We start from the raw sequence: 14,408 nt of genomic DNA, 5'->3' as shown, positions 1-14,408 counted from the left end.
CGCGGTGAGCGCGCCAACCAAAGGCAGCAAAGGCAACCTGACTTCCCCAAATCCTCCGGCTTTTTCCGTCCTATCCAGCCTGCGAGAGAAAAAGGCACCTGAACTCATCCTCCGGCTCGCTCCTCCGACCCCCAGGTGACAAGCGAGGCCGGTACCGGTGATAAACGCGCGGGGAGACGCGGCCGGCGAGGCTGTCAGCAACGGCTTCTCCGCGCGAGAGAAAGCAACTCACTTCTCCACAAAAGAGGAAATAACCGAGAAGGTCCGAGTCGGTCATCAGTCCTTGTAAATGCCATAAAAATCCAATAAATTAACCATCCAACGGAGGGGATGATTCTGTTCTACTAGGAATCTTCAAGGTTTCCTCTCTCTCTCCCTCCTTTTCTCTCTCCCCCTCCCTTTCTCACTCCTTCTCTCTCTCTCTCTCCCTCTCCCTCTCTCTCTCTTTCCCTCTTCCTCCTTCTCTCTCTCTCTTTCTCTCTCTGAATTTTTTCCCCTCAGCTAAATCTACTTCACAGGGTTCTTGTGGGGAAAATGGAAAGACTACCGCATACATCGCCTTGAGCTGCTGAAAGAATGGCAGGATATAAATTTAATAAATGAACAAATTTAAACTCTCCCTCCCTCTCTCCCTCCTTCTTTCTCTCTCTCTCTCTTCCCAGCTCCCTCTCTCCCCCTCTTTCTCTCTTTTTCCCTCTCCCTCCTTTTCTCTCTCTGTCTCTATCTCTCTCTCTCTTTTCCTGAAATTTACAATCACAGTGCATTTTGAGTGATTGAACAATTCCCTAGAATGAATCATGTCAAAATTATCTTCTGATGTTACTCCCAGTCCAATCATTTTCTACAAGAGTCTATCATATTAAGAAGCAGTTATTGCTACTAAAAAAAAGGTATTAATAAGGGAAATTGAATTGTGGTAAAGGAGGATGTTTGATGCATTGGTGAGTCAATTAAATATGGCTTTATTATTTAGATAATATATTTCTTACTAAAATTAATTTATTGCCTTTTGTGCCCAGGTCAATTCTTTGGAATAATAGAATGTTTGCTGTTCAAAAATGTTTGTCTTCTACATGAACCTGAGAGTACATTTGGGGCCTCAAAATGGCTTTTCATGTACCTAAGGTTCAGTGATGGGATTCAAGAATTTTTACTACTGGTTCTGTGGGCATGGCTTTGTGGGCATGGCTTTGTGGGTGTGGCAGGCGAAGGATACTGTAAAATCTCCATTCCCTCCCCACACCAAGGGAAGGATACTGTAAAATCTCCATTCCCACCCCACTCCAGGGGAAGGATACTGTAAAACCTCCATTCCACCCACCCCCCACTCCAGGGGAAGGTTACTGCAAAATCCCCATTCCCACCCCACTCCAGGGGCAGGATACTGTAAAATCCCCATTTCCTCCCGATCAGCTGGGACTCAGGAGGCAGAGAATAGATGGGGGGTGAGGCCAGTCAGAGGTGGTATTTACCGGACTACTCAGAATTTCTTGTTCTCCAGAATTGGTCAGAACCTGCTGAATACCACCTCTGGTAAGGTTGATCTTTCAGTAAGTTTTGTCTCATGGTCACTGTTTCTTCTTCTTATACATTTTTTTATATAGGTAGAAATCAGAATGGAGGTTGAGAATCTCACCTCTATTAGGGAGTTCCTCTTGTTGGGCCTTTCTGCTCATCACAAAACCCAGATGATACTCTTTGCCACAATTCTCCTCATCTATTCTCTTACCCTTCTGGGGAATCTGGCAGTTATCATGTTGGTTCAGTTCAACTCCAACCTCCACACTCCCATGTACTTCTTTCTGAGCCATTTCTCCTTCCTGGAAATTTGTTACACCACTAGCACCGTGCCCCAAATGTTGGCTCACCTCCTGTCAGGTAATGGAACTATCTCCTTTATCCGTTGTGCAATCCAGGTGTATATAAGCACAACTTTTGGTGGCACGGAATGCTTTCTGCTGGCTGTCATGGCCTATGACCGCTACTTGGCCATCTGTCATCCCTTGAACTATGCTGTAATTATGGACAAGAGGCACCAATGGATGCTAACCACAGTTTCCTGGGCAATTTGTTTCCTAATTGCAGCTATCAATATTGCTTTGACTTTTAAGCACACTTTCTGTGGCTCCAACCACATCAATCACTTTTTCTGTGAGCTGCCCTTAGTAGTCAAGCTCGCCTGCGGAAACACCAAGGTAACAGAAATGATTCTGTTTTGGACATCGGTCCTGGTTATCCTTGGTCCCCTTGTAGTTGTCTTGACCTCCTACGCACTTATCCTGCTCATGGTGTTCCAGATGAAGTCAAAGGCTAGTTGGCACAAGGCTTTCTCCACATGTGCCTCCCATTTGGCAGTGGTCACCTTGTTCTATGGCACCCTCATCTCTATGTACCTGAAACAAAAGTCTGGGTCAGCTTCCAATCGTAACAAACAAATTGCTGTCTTTTATACTGTGGTCACTCCCTTAATCAACCCTATCATTTACACCCTGCGGAACAAGGATATCCACAAGGCGGTGGCCAAAATTCTAAAACGGAGGCCCTGAAGGCAAAATAAAACAAGAAGAGAGAGTCCCTTAATGACTTTAACTGATCCAATTCAATCATCTTTTTAACTGGGTGTTCTTCAGACGATTCAAACTTCAACTCCCAGAAACTCTCAACAAAGGTGAGATTTCTCCAACTGGGGTGTCCATGCCCTTCACAGAAGGATACATATTCTCTACCTCTGGTCTTCTTGGATTGGATCATTTTCAACACAGGTTGTACTGGCTTCTACCTTAAGACGTCATAGTTCTCTAGGTAACTGGAGAATCTAGGTATAATACTTGTAATGATAATGTTTGATGTCCTTGTTCATACAACAGGCTTAATAGTGTTTCTCATTGTTCTGGATCTGGTGGCTTGTGGTCCTGGAAGCAGAGTCATAGGAACTGGATCAATCGATATTAAGGATTTTGGAATCTCCTACTGCTTTCTGGTAGCTGGGATCCTATTAGTCTAGGGGTGGGCTTCAAAAAATTTAGCAAGGGGTTCTCTGCCCGGTTGCTGGGTGGGCGTGACCATGGTGGGCATGGTCTAGTTAGCCTCCTGCACCACGGTGGAATGGGAGCATTTTTGCCCTCCCTGGGCTCCGGAGGCTTTTCTCGAGCCTCCGGGAGGTGAAAATGGCCTCCCCAGGTTCTGGAGGTCCACTTGCCGAACTTCTGGTAGGCCCGTTTTTTGCCCTCCCTGAGCTTCCGTGTGTGCCCTGCACTTACCTGCATCTAAAACAGGCCGCGTGGGGACTCCTGGGAGGGGCAGGGTGGGCAGGGACAGCCAGGAATGGGATTGGGGGTTCTCCGGAATGCACAGAATTTTAGATAGAGATTCTCCCGAACCCCTGTGAATCCCCAGCAGCCCACCCTTTTATTAACCCTTATATGAACAGGAATTCATGGACTCTTCTCTAATGAGCAAGCGATAAGTGTGAGTGAGCCACACTTATGGAGGGTTTAGAAAGTGTGCCATGTGCTGTGAGTCTTAGCTGTGAGCTTTGTAATGAATGAATTGCTTTTCCAGGTGCTCCTTTTCTTCTAGAAGGCTAGGTAGTAAAAAAAAAAAATATTCACATGGATTCTTTCATAGATTCAGAACTGATTATGTAAAACAGTTTTAATGCAATGCATAACTCACGGTTCTGAGTTAAGTTCACTAACTGGTTTAAATATCCCATTTTTCATGTTCTCACAACACTCTACCATTCCATTGACCTGACTAATCACCCTGTAAAACAGAGCTCTAATATAAGTTGCATTTTAAACATTGTGTAGTGCAGTATATTGTTTTAAATTAAGTTCAAAAATAGACCTACCATATCAACTTGCAGATAAGACCAAAATTCTAGGGGCCAAAATCACCCCAAAAATTCATTTACCCACAGATGGGATTATCCATGAGAACATGTGCTGATACTTATATTTACTGATAAAAAATATTTATATTTCCCATGTGTACTTGCATATAAAAAGGGATGCGGTGGCTCAGTGGCTAAGATGCTGAGCTTGTCGATCAAAAGGTTGGCAGTTCGGCGGTTTGAACCCCTAGTGCTGCATAATGGGGTGAGCTCCCGTTACTTGTCCCAGCTTCTGCCAACCTAGCAGTTTGAAAGCACATAAAAAATGCAAGTAGAAAAATAGGGACCACCTTTGGTGGGGGGGTAACAGCATTCCATGTGCCTTTGGCGTTTAGTCATGCCGGCCACATGACCACGGAGACGTCTTTGGACAGCGCTGGCTCTTTGACTTTGAAATGGAGATGAACATCACCCCTTAGAGTCGGGCATGACTAGCATATATGTGCGAGTGGAACCTTTACCTTTACATAAGATAAGGAAACCTTCGAATTTTGAATCAAAATACCATAAAAAAATGAGCCATGGTATCTGTAGATGGCCCATTTTTCTATTTAAAACATTAGAGGGTCTTGGTTATCCATAACTGGATTTATACAATGGTGTGTATGGTTTTTCTCACATGAGAGCACATGGTGAAATGGCTGATTCCTTAGGAGAAATACTAATCTTTCCAGATTTTCATTATTTAAATTTTTTAAAAAAATGTTTTTAGTGACTATGCCATAATTCAATCTTGTGGAATGTAATACCCAATGCTTGAAGATAGCTAAATTGTGCATTAGACAAATTTTGACAAACTTTAATAAATTTTATTAAATATTTTTAAAAATGGTGTAGGAGACTTCAAAGCAAAACCAAGCAGCAACCAAGCCATAATTTAAATATTGCAACACCTGCTTTTCCCAATATAGAAAAACCATTAAATCTCTTTTTTAAAAATTCTTTTATAGCTTTTTAAAAATAATGGCAAATATTGGAATACAAAACAACATTGGCAAAAATAAAAATACTTTGGTAATATACCTTGCGAAAAGTAAAAAAAAAACACATGGAGAAAGTTCTTTTAAAAAGTGAAAAAAATACAAAGGAAAAAGAAAAAAGGTGTACCACTTTAGCAGTAAATAGTTAAAATTCCATTAGACAATATCGTTATCTAATGCAATTATTATTCAAGTACATATACATATATAAAATTGATTTAACTAATTATAATTTTAACTTACTGTATTTTGTTTAAACAAGCCACTCATTTCATCATATTTGTCTATATAAATTCTACATCTATAGGTAGACCACTTATATATGGCAAGTGCAGTCATGTCTTCAACCCATTGAGTGAAGAGCCATATATTTATCTTACCAATGCTATAAAGTCAGTTATTTGGCTATAATAAGGATGCAGAAAATCCATTTTCATTGCCCGGTTGTCAAATTCCAAATATAAGATATGTAATTCAAAAGAATATTATTGTCTGAAAATTTTTAATTTTTTTTCTCACACAATTATATTTATGTAATCTAGTACTTTCTCCCAAAACTTGGTAAGTGCAAGACAGTATAAAAACATGTGTTTTACAGAACCATTATCCTTACTATATCTCCAACAAAATGTTGTTTTTGAAAATCTTTTTATATACATACATAACAGAGTGCAATAAATTCTAAATAATATATTTTTGATCTATAAATCATAATAGGAGGTCCAGTGACATTCTTGCTACAGTTTCCCATTGTCTACACAATATAAAAATATCAAATTATTTATTCCATTAATTTTTTAGGACAGTGATGGCTAACCTTTTTGCCATCATGTACCAGGAGTGGGGGTCGCGCCCATACATGCCTACACCCATAATTCTATCCACCCCGCCAGCGTGCATGCACGCACAACCTTCCCATGCTCCCCCTGCTCCTGGCAGGCGATGGCATGGTAGGCCCATTTTTTGCTCTCCCCAGCCTTCAGAACCTTTCTAGGATTCTGGGGAGGGCGAAAATGGCCTTCCCCACCCCTCTGGAGGCCGGAAAGGGCCTGTTTGCCAACTTCCGGTGGGACCAGAAGGCCTGTTTTTTGCTCTCCTCAGGCTACAGAGCCTTTTTAGGAGTCTGGGGAGGGTGAAAATGGCCTCCCCCCCTGAAGGCCCTCCAGAGGCAGGAAACAGCCTGCTTCCCTACTTCTGGTGGGCCCAGAAGGCCTGAAAATCAGCTGGCTGGCGCGCATGTGCTCACATGCCCACCGATATGGCTATGCGTGCCACTTGTGGCACACGTGCCATAGGTTCATCATAATGGTCTTAGGATCTTAACATCATATTGAATTATTGATAACAAATACCTTTAAAAATGAAGAATGGTTTTGTTTTAATGTAAAGGATTTAACGAGTTGTTGTAGTATCTCAAGTGTCTCAAAGCTAAAAAATACTGCTTGTCCAATGTTATTAACAAATAACGTAACTGTAAATGTAACCATTTGGTTACATAAGGTAGATAATTTTTGTCTCTTAACAGAGACTATGTTAAAAATGTCATTATCCTTTATCGGTTGGTCCAAATTTAGTAGCCCTCTTTCGATCCAATTCTTCTATATCACACCATCTTTTTAATCTCTCTTGAAAAAAACCCCCTCCATATTCTAATCTCCACGTGATTTTGAAAGGACCTCAGAACTGGCATCAGGTCTGTGTGCCTGGAGACAAGGTATCACCACTAAGAAGACCCTGTTTTTGGGCTACCATTTCTTTAATCTGAGAGTGTGATGACTTGGTAAAAAGACTGGAACAGCCCAAAAGTTTCACACGGTAGAAAAAGTCTTTTCAGGTTTGGTTTAGAACAAGGGTGGGCTTCAAAAATTTTAGCAAGGGGTTCTCTGCCCGGTTGCTGGGTGGGCGTAGCCATGGTGGGCGTGGCCTAGTTGGCTTCCTGCACCATGGTGGTGGTGGAGGGGTTGCCCTCCCCAGGCTCCAGAGGCCCTCTGGAGGCCTGGTTTTCCCCATCCATGAGGTTCTGCATGTACCCTGCACTTATCTGCACCCAAAGCAGGCCACATAGGGACTCCTGGGAGGGGTGGGGCGGGGCCAGCCAGGAGTGGGATTTGGGGGTTCTCTGAACTGCATGGAATCTTAGCTAGAGGTTCTCCCAAACCCCTGCGAACACCCAGAGCCCACTCCTGATTTACAACTACCCAAAGAGAGGATGGTAAGGAAGCATGATACTTAATTTTTTTTTTGTTTTGTTTTTACATACAATATCCAAGTGGATGGAGTTACCATCCACTTGGTATGGAGATGGAGTTTACCATCTATGGTGGACGTGCCCGGCAGCAAAGAAGTTTTGATCTAACATTAAGAAATGGTTGGAACAAATAACAAAATTACAAATAGAGATGAAACCAGAAACTTTCCTTCTAGGAATCTTGATTGTGTCCACCATCCTTAAAATGTTCAAAATGGGGAAGAGTGGTCAGGGGAAGTCTGATATAATGTTTTTTTTTTTAAAAAAAATATTCCGTCTAGATTAGTCCTAAAGAAAGGCAGATACCAATATGGCTTCCATCTGAAAAGTTCTAAGTAACAATATATAGCCTTTGCTTTTGAATTGCTCAGTGCTCTCTCAGGTTGTCTCTCCCAAAGGTTCTGATTTAAATGTCTATGGAGATTCTCAATTATCCAGGTCATGGTTGTCCCAAAGGTGCTTTTTTCAAGAGGCAACTGGAGTTGGAAAAGCTTCTTGGATGAGAAGTGAAATGTCTTCAAAGAAAAACCAGAAAGTCCAGTTGCCTCATGGAAAAAAAAAACACCCTTGGGTTTATTGTGAGTGGCCAGCAGATCTGGCAGCAGATTCGGACAGTGAGGAGGAACATGGGCTAGTCCTGGAGTCTGGGGAAGACTCTGACAAGTGCTCTGCATCGGAGGCAGAGATGGGGCCAGGACCATTTGACAGTTATCAGCTGCCTTCAGAGTCGGACATCAGTGGGGCAGAAGAACAGCTGAAGCCTGTTCCCAGTGTTCACATGCACAGAGCTGCCAGGAGAAGGGAACAGCTAAGGAACAAGGGTCGACTTGGGAGTAAAGCCACAGGTGGATGATGAATGGCCACTCCCAGAGAGAATAAAGAGGAGCAAAAGGGGAGGGGAGTTTTCAGGAGACAATTAGTTCAATTCACTAGAGTGAAAATCTGTTCCTGACTTCTTGCCAAGTAATTGCTGCTACAGAGTGGCGTTTTGAAGATATCAGCCTGGCAGCTCTCCAAGCCTGATAAAGATCTGTAATTGTGAAATCTCTTGAAAAACTGTTGGCCGGGACTTTGCTGGAGAGGAATTCCTTTTAAACTAAATAAAAGGGGTTTTATCGGGATGAGGAGTCGGCTTTGTGCTTTTGGGAAGCCTAGGTCAGAACAGGGAAGCCTAGGTCACTCAGATTTGTAGCCACATCTGCCATGGGATCCCTGCAGCCACATAGCTTCTCTCCTTCTACGATCTCCTGTCTCTCATCCAAACCGTTATTTGTAGAGGCTGAGGGAAGGGCTGTGGTAGAAGCACATGTAAGCATCGCAGAGCAAGCGACGGGCATAAGAGGGCAAAGATTTGGGATCCAAGCCTTGCAGAGCTGCAGTGGGCATTTCCAAGTAATCTGCTACCTCTGAACAGGGCGTGACACGAGGGATGTTAAAGCCATTCAATCCACCTTTGGGAAAAGGAAAAAAAAAAAGGACAGGCTTAAGGATTGAGGGTATGCATGGAAAGAAGCAGGAGGAAAATAAACTTACTTTTGGAATTCCAACCTTTGATCAGTGAGATTTCGGCACTGAGAAACACTTTCAATAAACAATAGCATCTCTGAAGACGTCTCCCATCATATATTTTTTTCCTGAAATTTGGAAGATTTTTTTCCCCCCAGGCCAAGCAAAAATTTCCATTGAGTCCCCTATGTTTGCTTATAAGACCATTATAAGATATTTATCCAAGCATCTGATTTAGATTTCAGGCAGCTGATAACATGGCTTCTGTTCATCTGAACTGTATGTTTTAAATTCTCAAAAGTAAGAGGAAAATAACGATTTTTTTTAAGCCGGGGTGGGCTTCAAAAATTTTAGCAAGGGGTTCTCTGCCTGGTTGCTGGGTAGGCGTGGCCATGGTGGGTGTGGTCAAGTCGGCTTCCTGCACCACAGTGGGGGAGGTGGTTTTTGCCCTCCCTGGGCTCTGGAGGCTTTCCTTGAGCCTCCAGGAGGGCAAAAACAGCCTCCCTAAGCGCCAGAGGCCCTCTGGAGGCTAGAAACGGGCCCATTTTTGGCCTTCCTGAACTTCTGGTAGGCCTGTTTTTCACCTTCCCCGAGCCTCCATGTGTGCCCTGCACTTACTTGCATCCAAAACGGGCCGCATGGGGACTCCTGGGAGGGGCAGGTCAGGGTGGGCAGGGCCAGCCAGGAGTGGGATTTGGGGATTCTCCGAACTGCACAGAATCTTAGCTAGAGGTTCTCCCGAACACCTGTGAACTCACAGCAGCCCACTCCTGCTTTCAGCTAAGCTTGATGCCTGGTATGGAAGTAGCTTGCCATTGCCACTTTCTGATTAATTAATCCATTATTAATTGATTATTTTTTAAGGCTAACCCAGTGTTTCTCAACGTTGGCAGTTTGAAGTCCACACCTCTTCAAATGGTCAGTGATGAAAAGCATTGGTCCAACCAAAAGCCATGGGATTTTCTAAAGGTTCCCATCCAAGTATGAACCAGGTCTGACCAGATTTAGCTTTTCAAGATCAGCCAGGGTTAATTAGGGGCTAACACCTGTTATGGCTCATTTTTAGTTACTCATTTTAAATTACTATACATACAATTTAACTATGCCCAGATTATTAAAGCTTCCATTTACTTTTTAAATCCCATTTGTGTGCAAATAACCTTGCCTATAAGCAATAATGGTAGAGGGTGTGAGAATGATTCAACCAAACTGCAAACTGAACAGTTGATTAATTTGTGGAATGAGATACAGGTATGTCTTCTACTTACAACAGTTCATTTAGTGACCATTTGAAGTTACAATGGCACTGAAAAAAGTGACTTATGGCCATTTTTCATGCTTATGGCCACTGGAACATCTCCATGATTTACATTCAGATGCTTGACAGGATGACTCACATTTATGACTGTTACAGGCTCCTGGGGGTCATTGCGATCCCTTTTTACGACCTTCGGACAAGCAAAGTCAGTCGGGGAGTTTAACAACCATGTTACTAATTTAAGAACGCAGTGATTCACTTAACACATGTGGTGAGAGAAGTTGTCAGACCTTATTTCTCACTTAGCGACATAAATTTGGGGGTCAATTGTGGTCGTAAATTGAGGACTTCCTGTAGTTTCCAATTCCAAACATGGTCAATTTGGACAACGTTTAATACTTCAACCCATGTGCAAAGCAGGGCAGGGTTTTTTTTGTTTTCATTAATCCCTTCAAACAATCCAAATCAAACTAATCTGAGGATTCAGTTTCGACATTCAGACAGAGGGAGAGTTCCAAGTCAATTCACTACTGGAATCTAACCAATTCACCAGATTTGTCCAATTGTACAAGCTAAACAGCATTTTTTTTGTCGTTTAATGATCCCGTAATTCCTTGCAGGGTGGAGTCTGGGCAACTGAGTGTTTACTGGCCAGATGCCCTTCCTGTTGCCAATGCAGAATTTTGCAGCAGATATATTCTCATTGGGCCCAGAGAGAGAAATATCAGTCTCTACCTAGGATTGAACTCACAGCCTCCTGATTGTGAGGCGAGAGCTCCACAATTAGGCCACCGTACCACTCCACAAGCTAAACATAGCATTGATAAAAGCAAACCTTGGTTTACTTTGGAAAACAACTTTTGAAGCAACTCACCCTCACGGTCAGCCATACTGTCAAAGAAAAGCCACTGGTGGACATCTGGGCCATGGCGGGTAAAGCCCACATAATGACTTGTTTCAATGCAGAGAACTGCGAAGAGCTGCATTGTCTGGCGGGGGATGGTCTCTGGCAAAGAGCCAAAGTGAGAAAGCTCCTCAGGAAGATGCAGTGGACGGGGCTGATGGTACCGTCGGGCCCGGTGCTTGTGAACCTGTAGAGTAGTGGCCAAAGAACACCAAGAAATCTTAAGCAAATCTGCCTTGAGTCTTTCCAGTTGGGCAACCATATTGTTCTGATCCAGCTCCCCAAACATGACAAACCCTCTGAAGTTAACTCAAAGATTCATTTATTAGGAGTGCCGGCAGACCCGGCAAAAAGTTTTTCTCTCAACGCAGCCTAACAAGTCCGTCCGTCTGCCACATCTATTCATCTCTGCCCCCTGAATTTTATCCCCAGAGCTAGAGTGGGGCTTTGTTAGTAGCAGTGGCTCTTCCTTCTCAAGGATCTTCCTTCCAAGGGGGAAGAGGGAATGGAGGAGGAGGAGGAGGAGGAGGAGGAGGAGGAGGAGGAGGAGGAGGAGGAGGAGGAGGAGGAAGAGAGAGAGAGAGAGAGAGAGAGAGAGAGAGACAGACAGAGAGAGAGACAGACAGAGAGAGAGACAGAGACAGAGAGAGACAGAGACAGAGAGAGAGAGAGAGAGAGAGAGAGAGAGAGAGAGAGAGAGAGAGAGAGAGAGAGAGAGACGGAGCCTGGGCCATCCATCAGTCCTGTGCCTGACGCATGGATGAACAGAAGGCAGAGGAGAGGAAAGCAGTGGAAATCTATGGGCTGGTCCTTGGGACAGAAGAGCCACCACTGCTAGCAAAACCCCACCTTAGCTCTGAGGATAAAAGGCAGGGGGCAGAGATGAATAGGTGTGGCAGACAACTATTCGTCTCCCTGCCGGACAGACTTGTTAGCCTGCTGTGTGTCTGTGAGAGAGACTTTTTCCCGTGGCTGCTGGTGCTACTAATAAAGGAAACATTTATTTAACTACAGAAGGCTTGTCCTGTTTGGCAGCCGGGTCAGAATATAGGTATTCTGTTCAATGAGTTCTCAGATATTAGAAGAATTATTATTGTTGTAATCTGCCAGCTGGCAGCGGAGTCAGATAGTGAGGAGGCTGGGGAGGAACATGGGCCAGCCCTGGAGTCTGGGGAAGGCTCAGAAGAGGGCTTGCGTCAGAGGCAGAGATGGGGCCAGGGCCATCTGGGAGTTATGTGCGGACTCTGGAACCTCCAGAGTTGGACATCAGAGAGGCAGATGAACAGGAGCCTGTTCCTAGTGCACGCATGTGCAGAGCTGCCAGAAGGCATGAACAGTTAAAACAAAAGGGATGACTCGGGAGTAAGGCCTGGAGATGATTGGCCCCTCCCATAAGGCTTAAAAGAGGAGCAAAGGCACGTGGGCCCTTTGCAGGAAAGTAACATTGTTAATTCTGTTCCCAGTTGGCATCTCTGTTTGATTCTGGACTCCGTGTGGCTTTGCCAAGTAGGTCTTTGACAGCATGTCAAGGGAGATAAAGGTTGGTGATTATCCCGAAGGACTTCTCCCAAAGGACTTTTTGCAACTAATTGGGACTCAGCTGTGAATGAAAGTAATTCACAGCTGTTGCAATAAAAGAGGTTTTTGGGACTACTCGTGTGTTTTAATGACTCAGGAAGCCGAGGTCACAACAATTATATCCCTCCTCACTCACCTTTTTAAAGACGATATATAACCAGAATAAGCCAAGTAGAGTAAGCCCATGGCATGATAGGCAGCAAATAAGTTTAACAAATAAATTAATACAAAAAATAAGGCAAGGCAAGCACAGGAATCTTATTTAACATGATTTTGGTGTATTGGGCTCAAACCTTGAATTGCTAATTTTAGTAGATGCAACTGACACCAGAAAGGGCAGTTTTGACAATGATACTCATGGTTTTGCCCTCACAAGAGCTTCAGAAGAATTATATATGTCAAATTATATATGTCATAAGAGCCTTGGTACTACAGTGGTTTAAAGCACCCTGTTATTAACACAGCTGCCTGCAATTTACTGCTGGTTCGAATCTCTCCAAGGCTCAAGGTTGACTCAGCCTTCCATCCTTTCTAAGGTAGGTTAAATGAGGACCCAGTTTGTGGGGGCAATAAGCTGACTTTGTATAAATATACAAAAAAGTATGAAGGCTATTGCTTAATGCACTGTAAGCCGCCCTGAGTCTCCGGAGAAGGGCGGCATATAAATCAAATTAAAAAAAAAAAAGAAAAAAAAAAGACATTCCAATTTTTCTGCATCAAGTAGGGGAGGATCTTAAGTAGAAAAACTTTGAGCCATCCTTTGGCTAAATATTCTTTGTCAGACAAACCTAGCTTAAGGGAGTATCCTGGGTTGGAAAGCTGGCACAAAGATACCTGCTGATTGCAAATCTTGCAGAACTGTTTGATGTGTCGCATGCCAAAACTAGGGTCCCGGTAGCAATCTGGACACTCCATCACAGCCAGTCCTTGGCATACAGAACACTCTCGGGGAGCTGCAGTGGTAAAGTCAGAAACATTGGAGTATGTTAGAAGTTAAAAGCAACACATTGGCACTGGATTATGAGAAATGACATTCAGTACAAAGAGGAAGGCATTCAGCACAAACATGTTTTTTCCCTCTCCAGGCCTAGAAAACTGGGGGAAAAAAATCAGTTGGTGACTTGAAACTTATCAACAGACAAAAGGAACATAGCAGGAATAGCAGTAGCAATAGCACTTAGATTTTTCAGAGTATAAGACGCACCTTTTTCCCCCCTAAAAGAGGCTGAAAATTTGGGTGTGTCTTATACTCCGAATGTAGCTTTTTCGAAGCTTTTTTTCAGCCTAACGCGTTAGCGAGTGAAGCAATCTTCCCAGTTTTGCCTGCTCCCTCTGCTGTGCTTTAACGAGGTGCTAGCGAATGAAGCGATCTCCATGCTTTGCTCCAACTCTCAGCTGATCTTTAGAAGCTTTTTTTCAGTCCTAACTAGGCACTAGCGAAGTGAAACGATCTCCCCTCCCCCCTGCTTTGCCTGCTTTTCTCATTGCTGCTTCCTCTCAGCTGTGCCTTAGAAGCTGTTTTTTATCCCAAGCAGGGGATAAAAAACCAACAAATTAATGTGCTGAAGCTGACCAGACTAAGGACGCTAGCCAGATGAATACCTGGTAGGCAATGTTTTTTCCCTATTTTCCTCCCCAAAAAGTAAGCTGCGTCTTATACTCCGGTGCATCTTATACTCTGAAAAATACGGGTATATATCGCTTCACAGTGCTTTACAGCCCTCTGTAAGCGGCTTACAGAGTCAACATATTGCCCCCAACAATTTGGGTCCTTATTTTACCGACCTCGAAAGGATGGAAGGCTGGAAACCTTGAATGGAGTTAATTTATGGACCTCCATTATTCCAAGACGTAGTGAAGGCCACAGGTTTTGGCAGATATTAAAGAAGGCAAACTAGCAAATTGTAAAGGACGAAAACTCAATGAAAGAGAGGAAGCTCAAAGGTTTTCAAAGGGAACGTCCAACTTCTCCACAACTCCTTACTTGTTTGGTCATTAGGTTTACAATCCAGGGGTGCTATTCAGCAGGTTCTGACAGG

General features: G+C 43.6%; 2 protein-coding genes across 2 annotated transcripts in view; one reads left to right on the top strand and one right to left on the bottom strand.

The window, feature by feature from the left end:
- Positions 1 to 1,616: 1,616 nt before the first annotated feature.
- Positions 1,617 to 2,546, top strand: LOC117662197 (olfactory receptor 5AP2-like). The gene has a single exon (XM_034411510.2). The coding sequence runs from the start codon at positions 1,617 to 1,619 to the stop codon at positions 2,544 to 2,546; it is 930 nt and encodes a 309-aa protein (XP_034267401.2).
- A 4,758-nt stretch (positions 2,547 to 7,304) lies between these two features.
- LOC117662240 (ubiquitin carboxyl-terminal hydrolase CYLD-like) overlaps positions 7,305 to 14,408 on the bottom strand; it is a 36,736-nt gene continuing 29,632 nt past the window's right edge. Inside the window, exons 13-15 of the mRNA XM_034411558.3 lie at positions 13,204 to 13,322; positions 10,762 to 10,978; positions 7,305 to 8,574 (exon numbers count right to left, since the gene is read on the bottom strand). Of these exons, the coding sequence (XP_034267449.1) occupies positions 8,390 to 8,574; positions 10,762 to 10,978; positions 13,204 to 13,322 (521 nt within the window). The 3' untranslated portion in view covers positions 7,305 to 8,389. The remainder of the gene's footprint in view (positions 8,575 to 10,761; positions 10,979 to 13,203; positions 13,323 to 14,408) is intronic.

Source organism: Pantherophis guttatus, chromosome 4 (assembly GCF_059756535.1).
Source record: "Pantherophis guttatus breed Tessera chromosome 4, ASM5975653v1, whole genome shotgun sequence".
In the NCBI taxonomy this organism is placed as follows: Eukaryota; Metazoa; Chordata; class Lepidosauria; order Squamata; family Colubridae; genus Pantherophis; species Pantherophis guttatus.
This window is presented reverse-complemented; position numbering and strand designations above follow the sequence as displayed.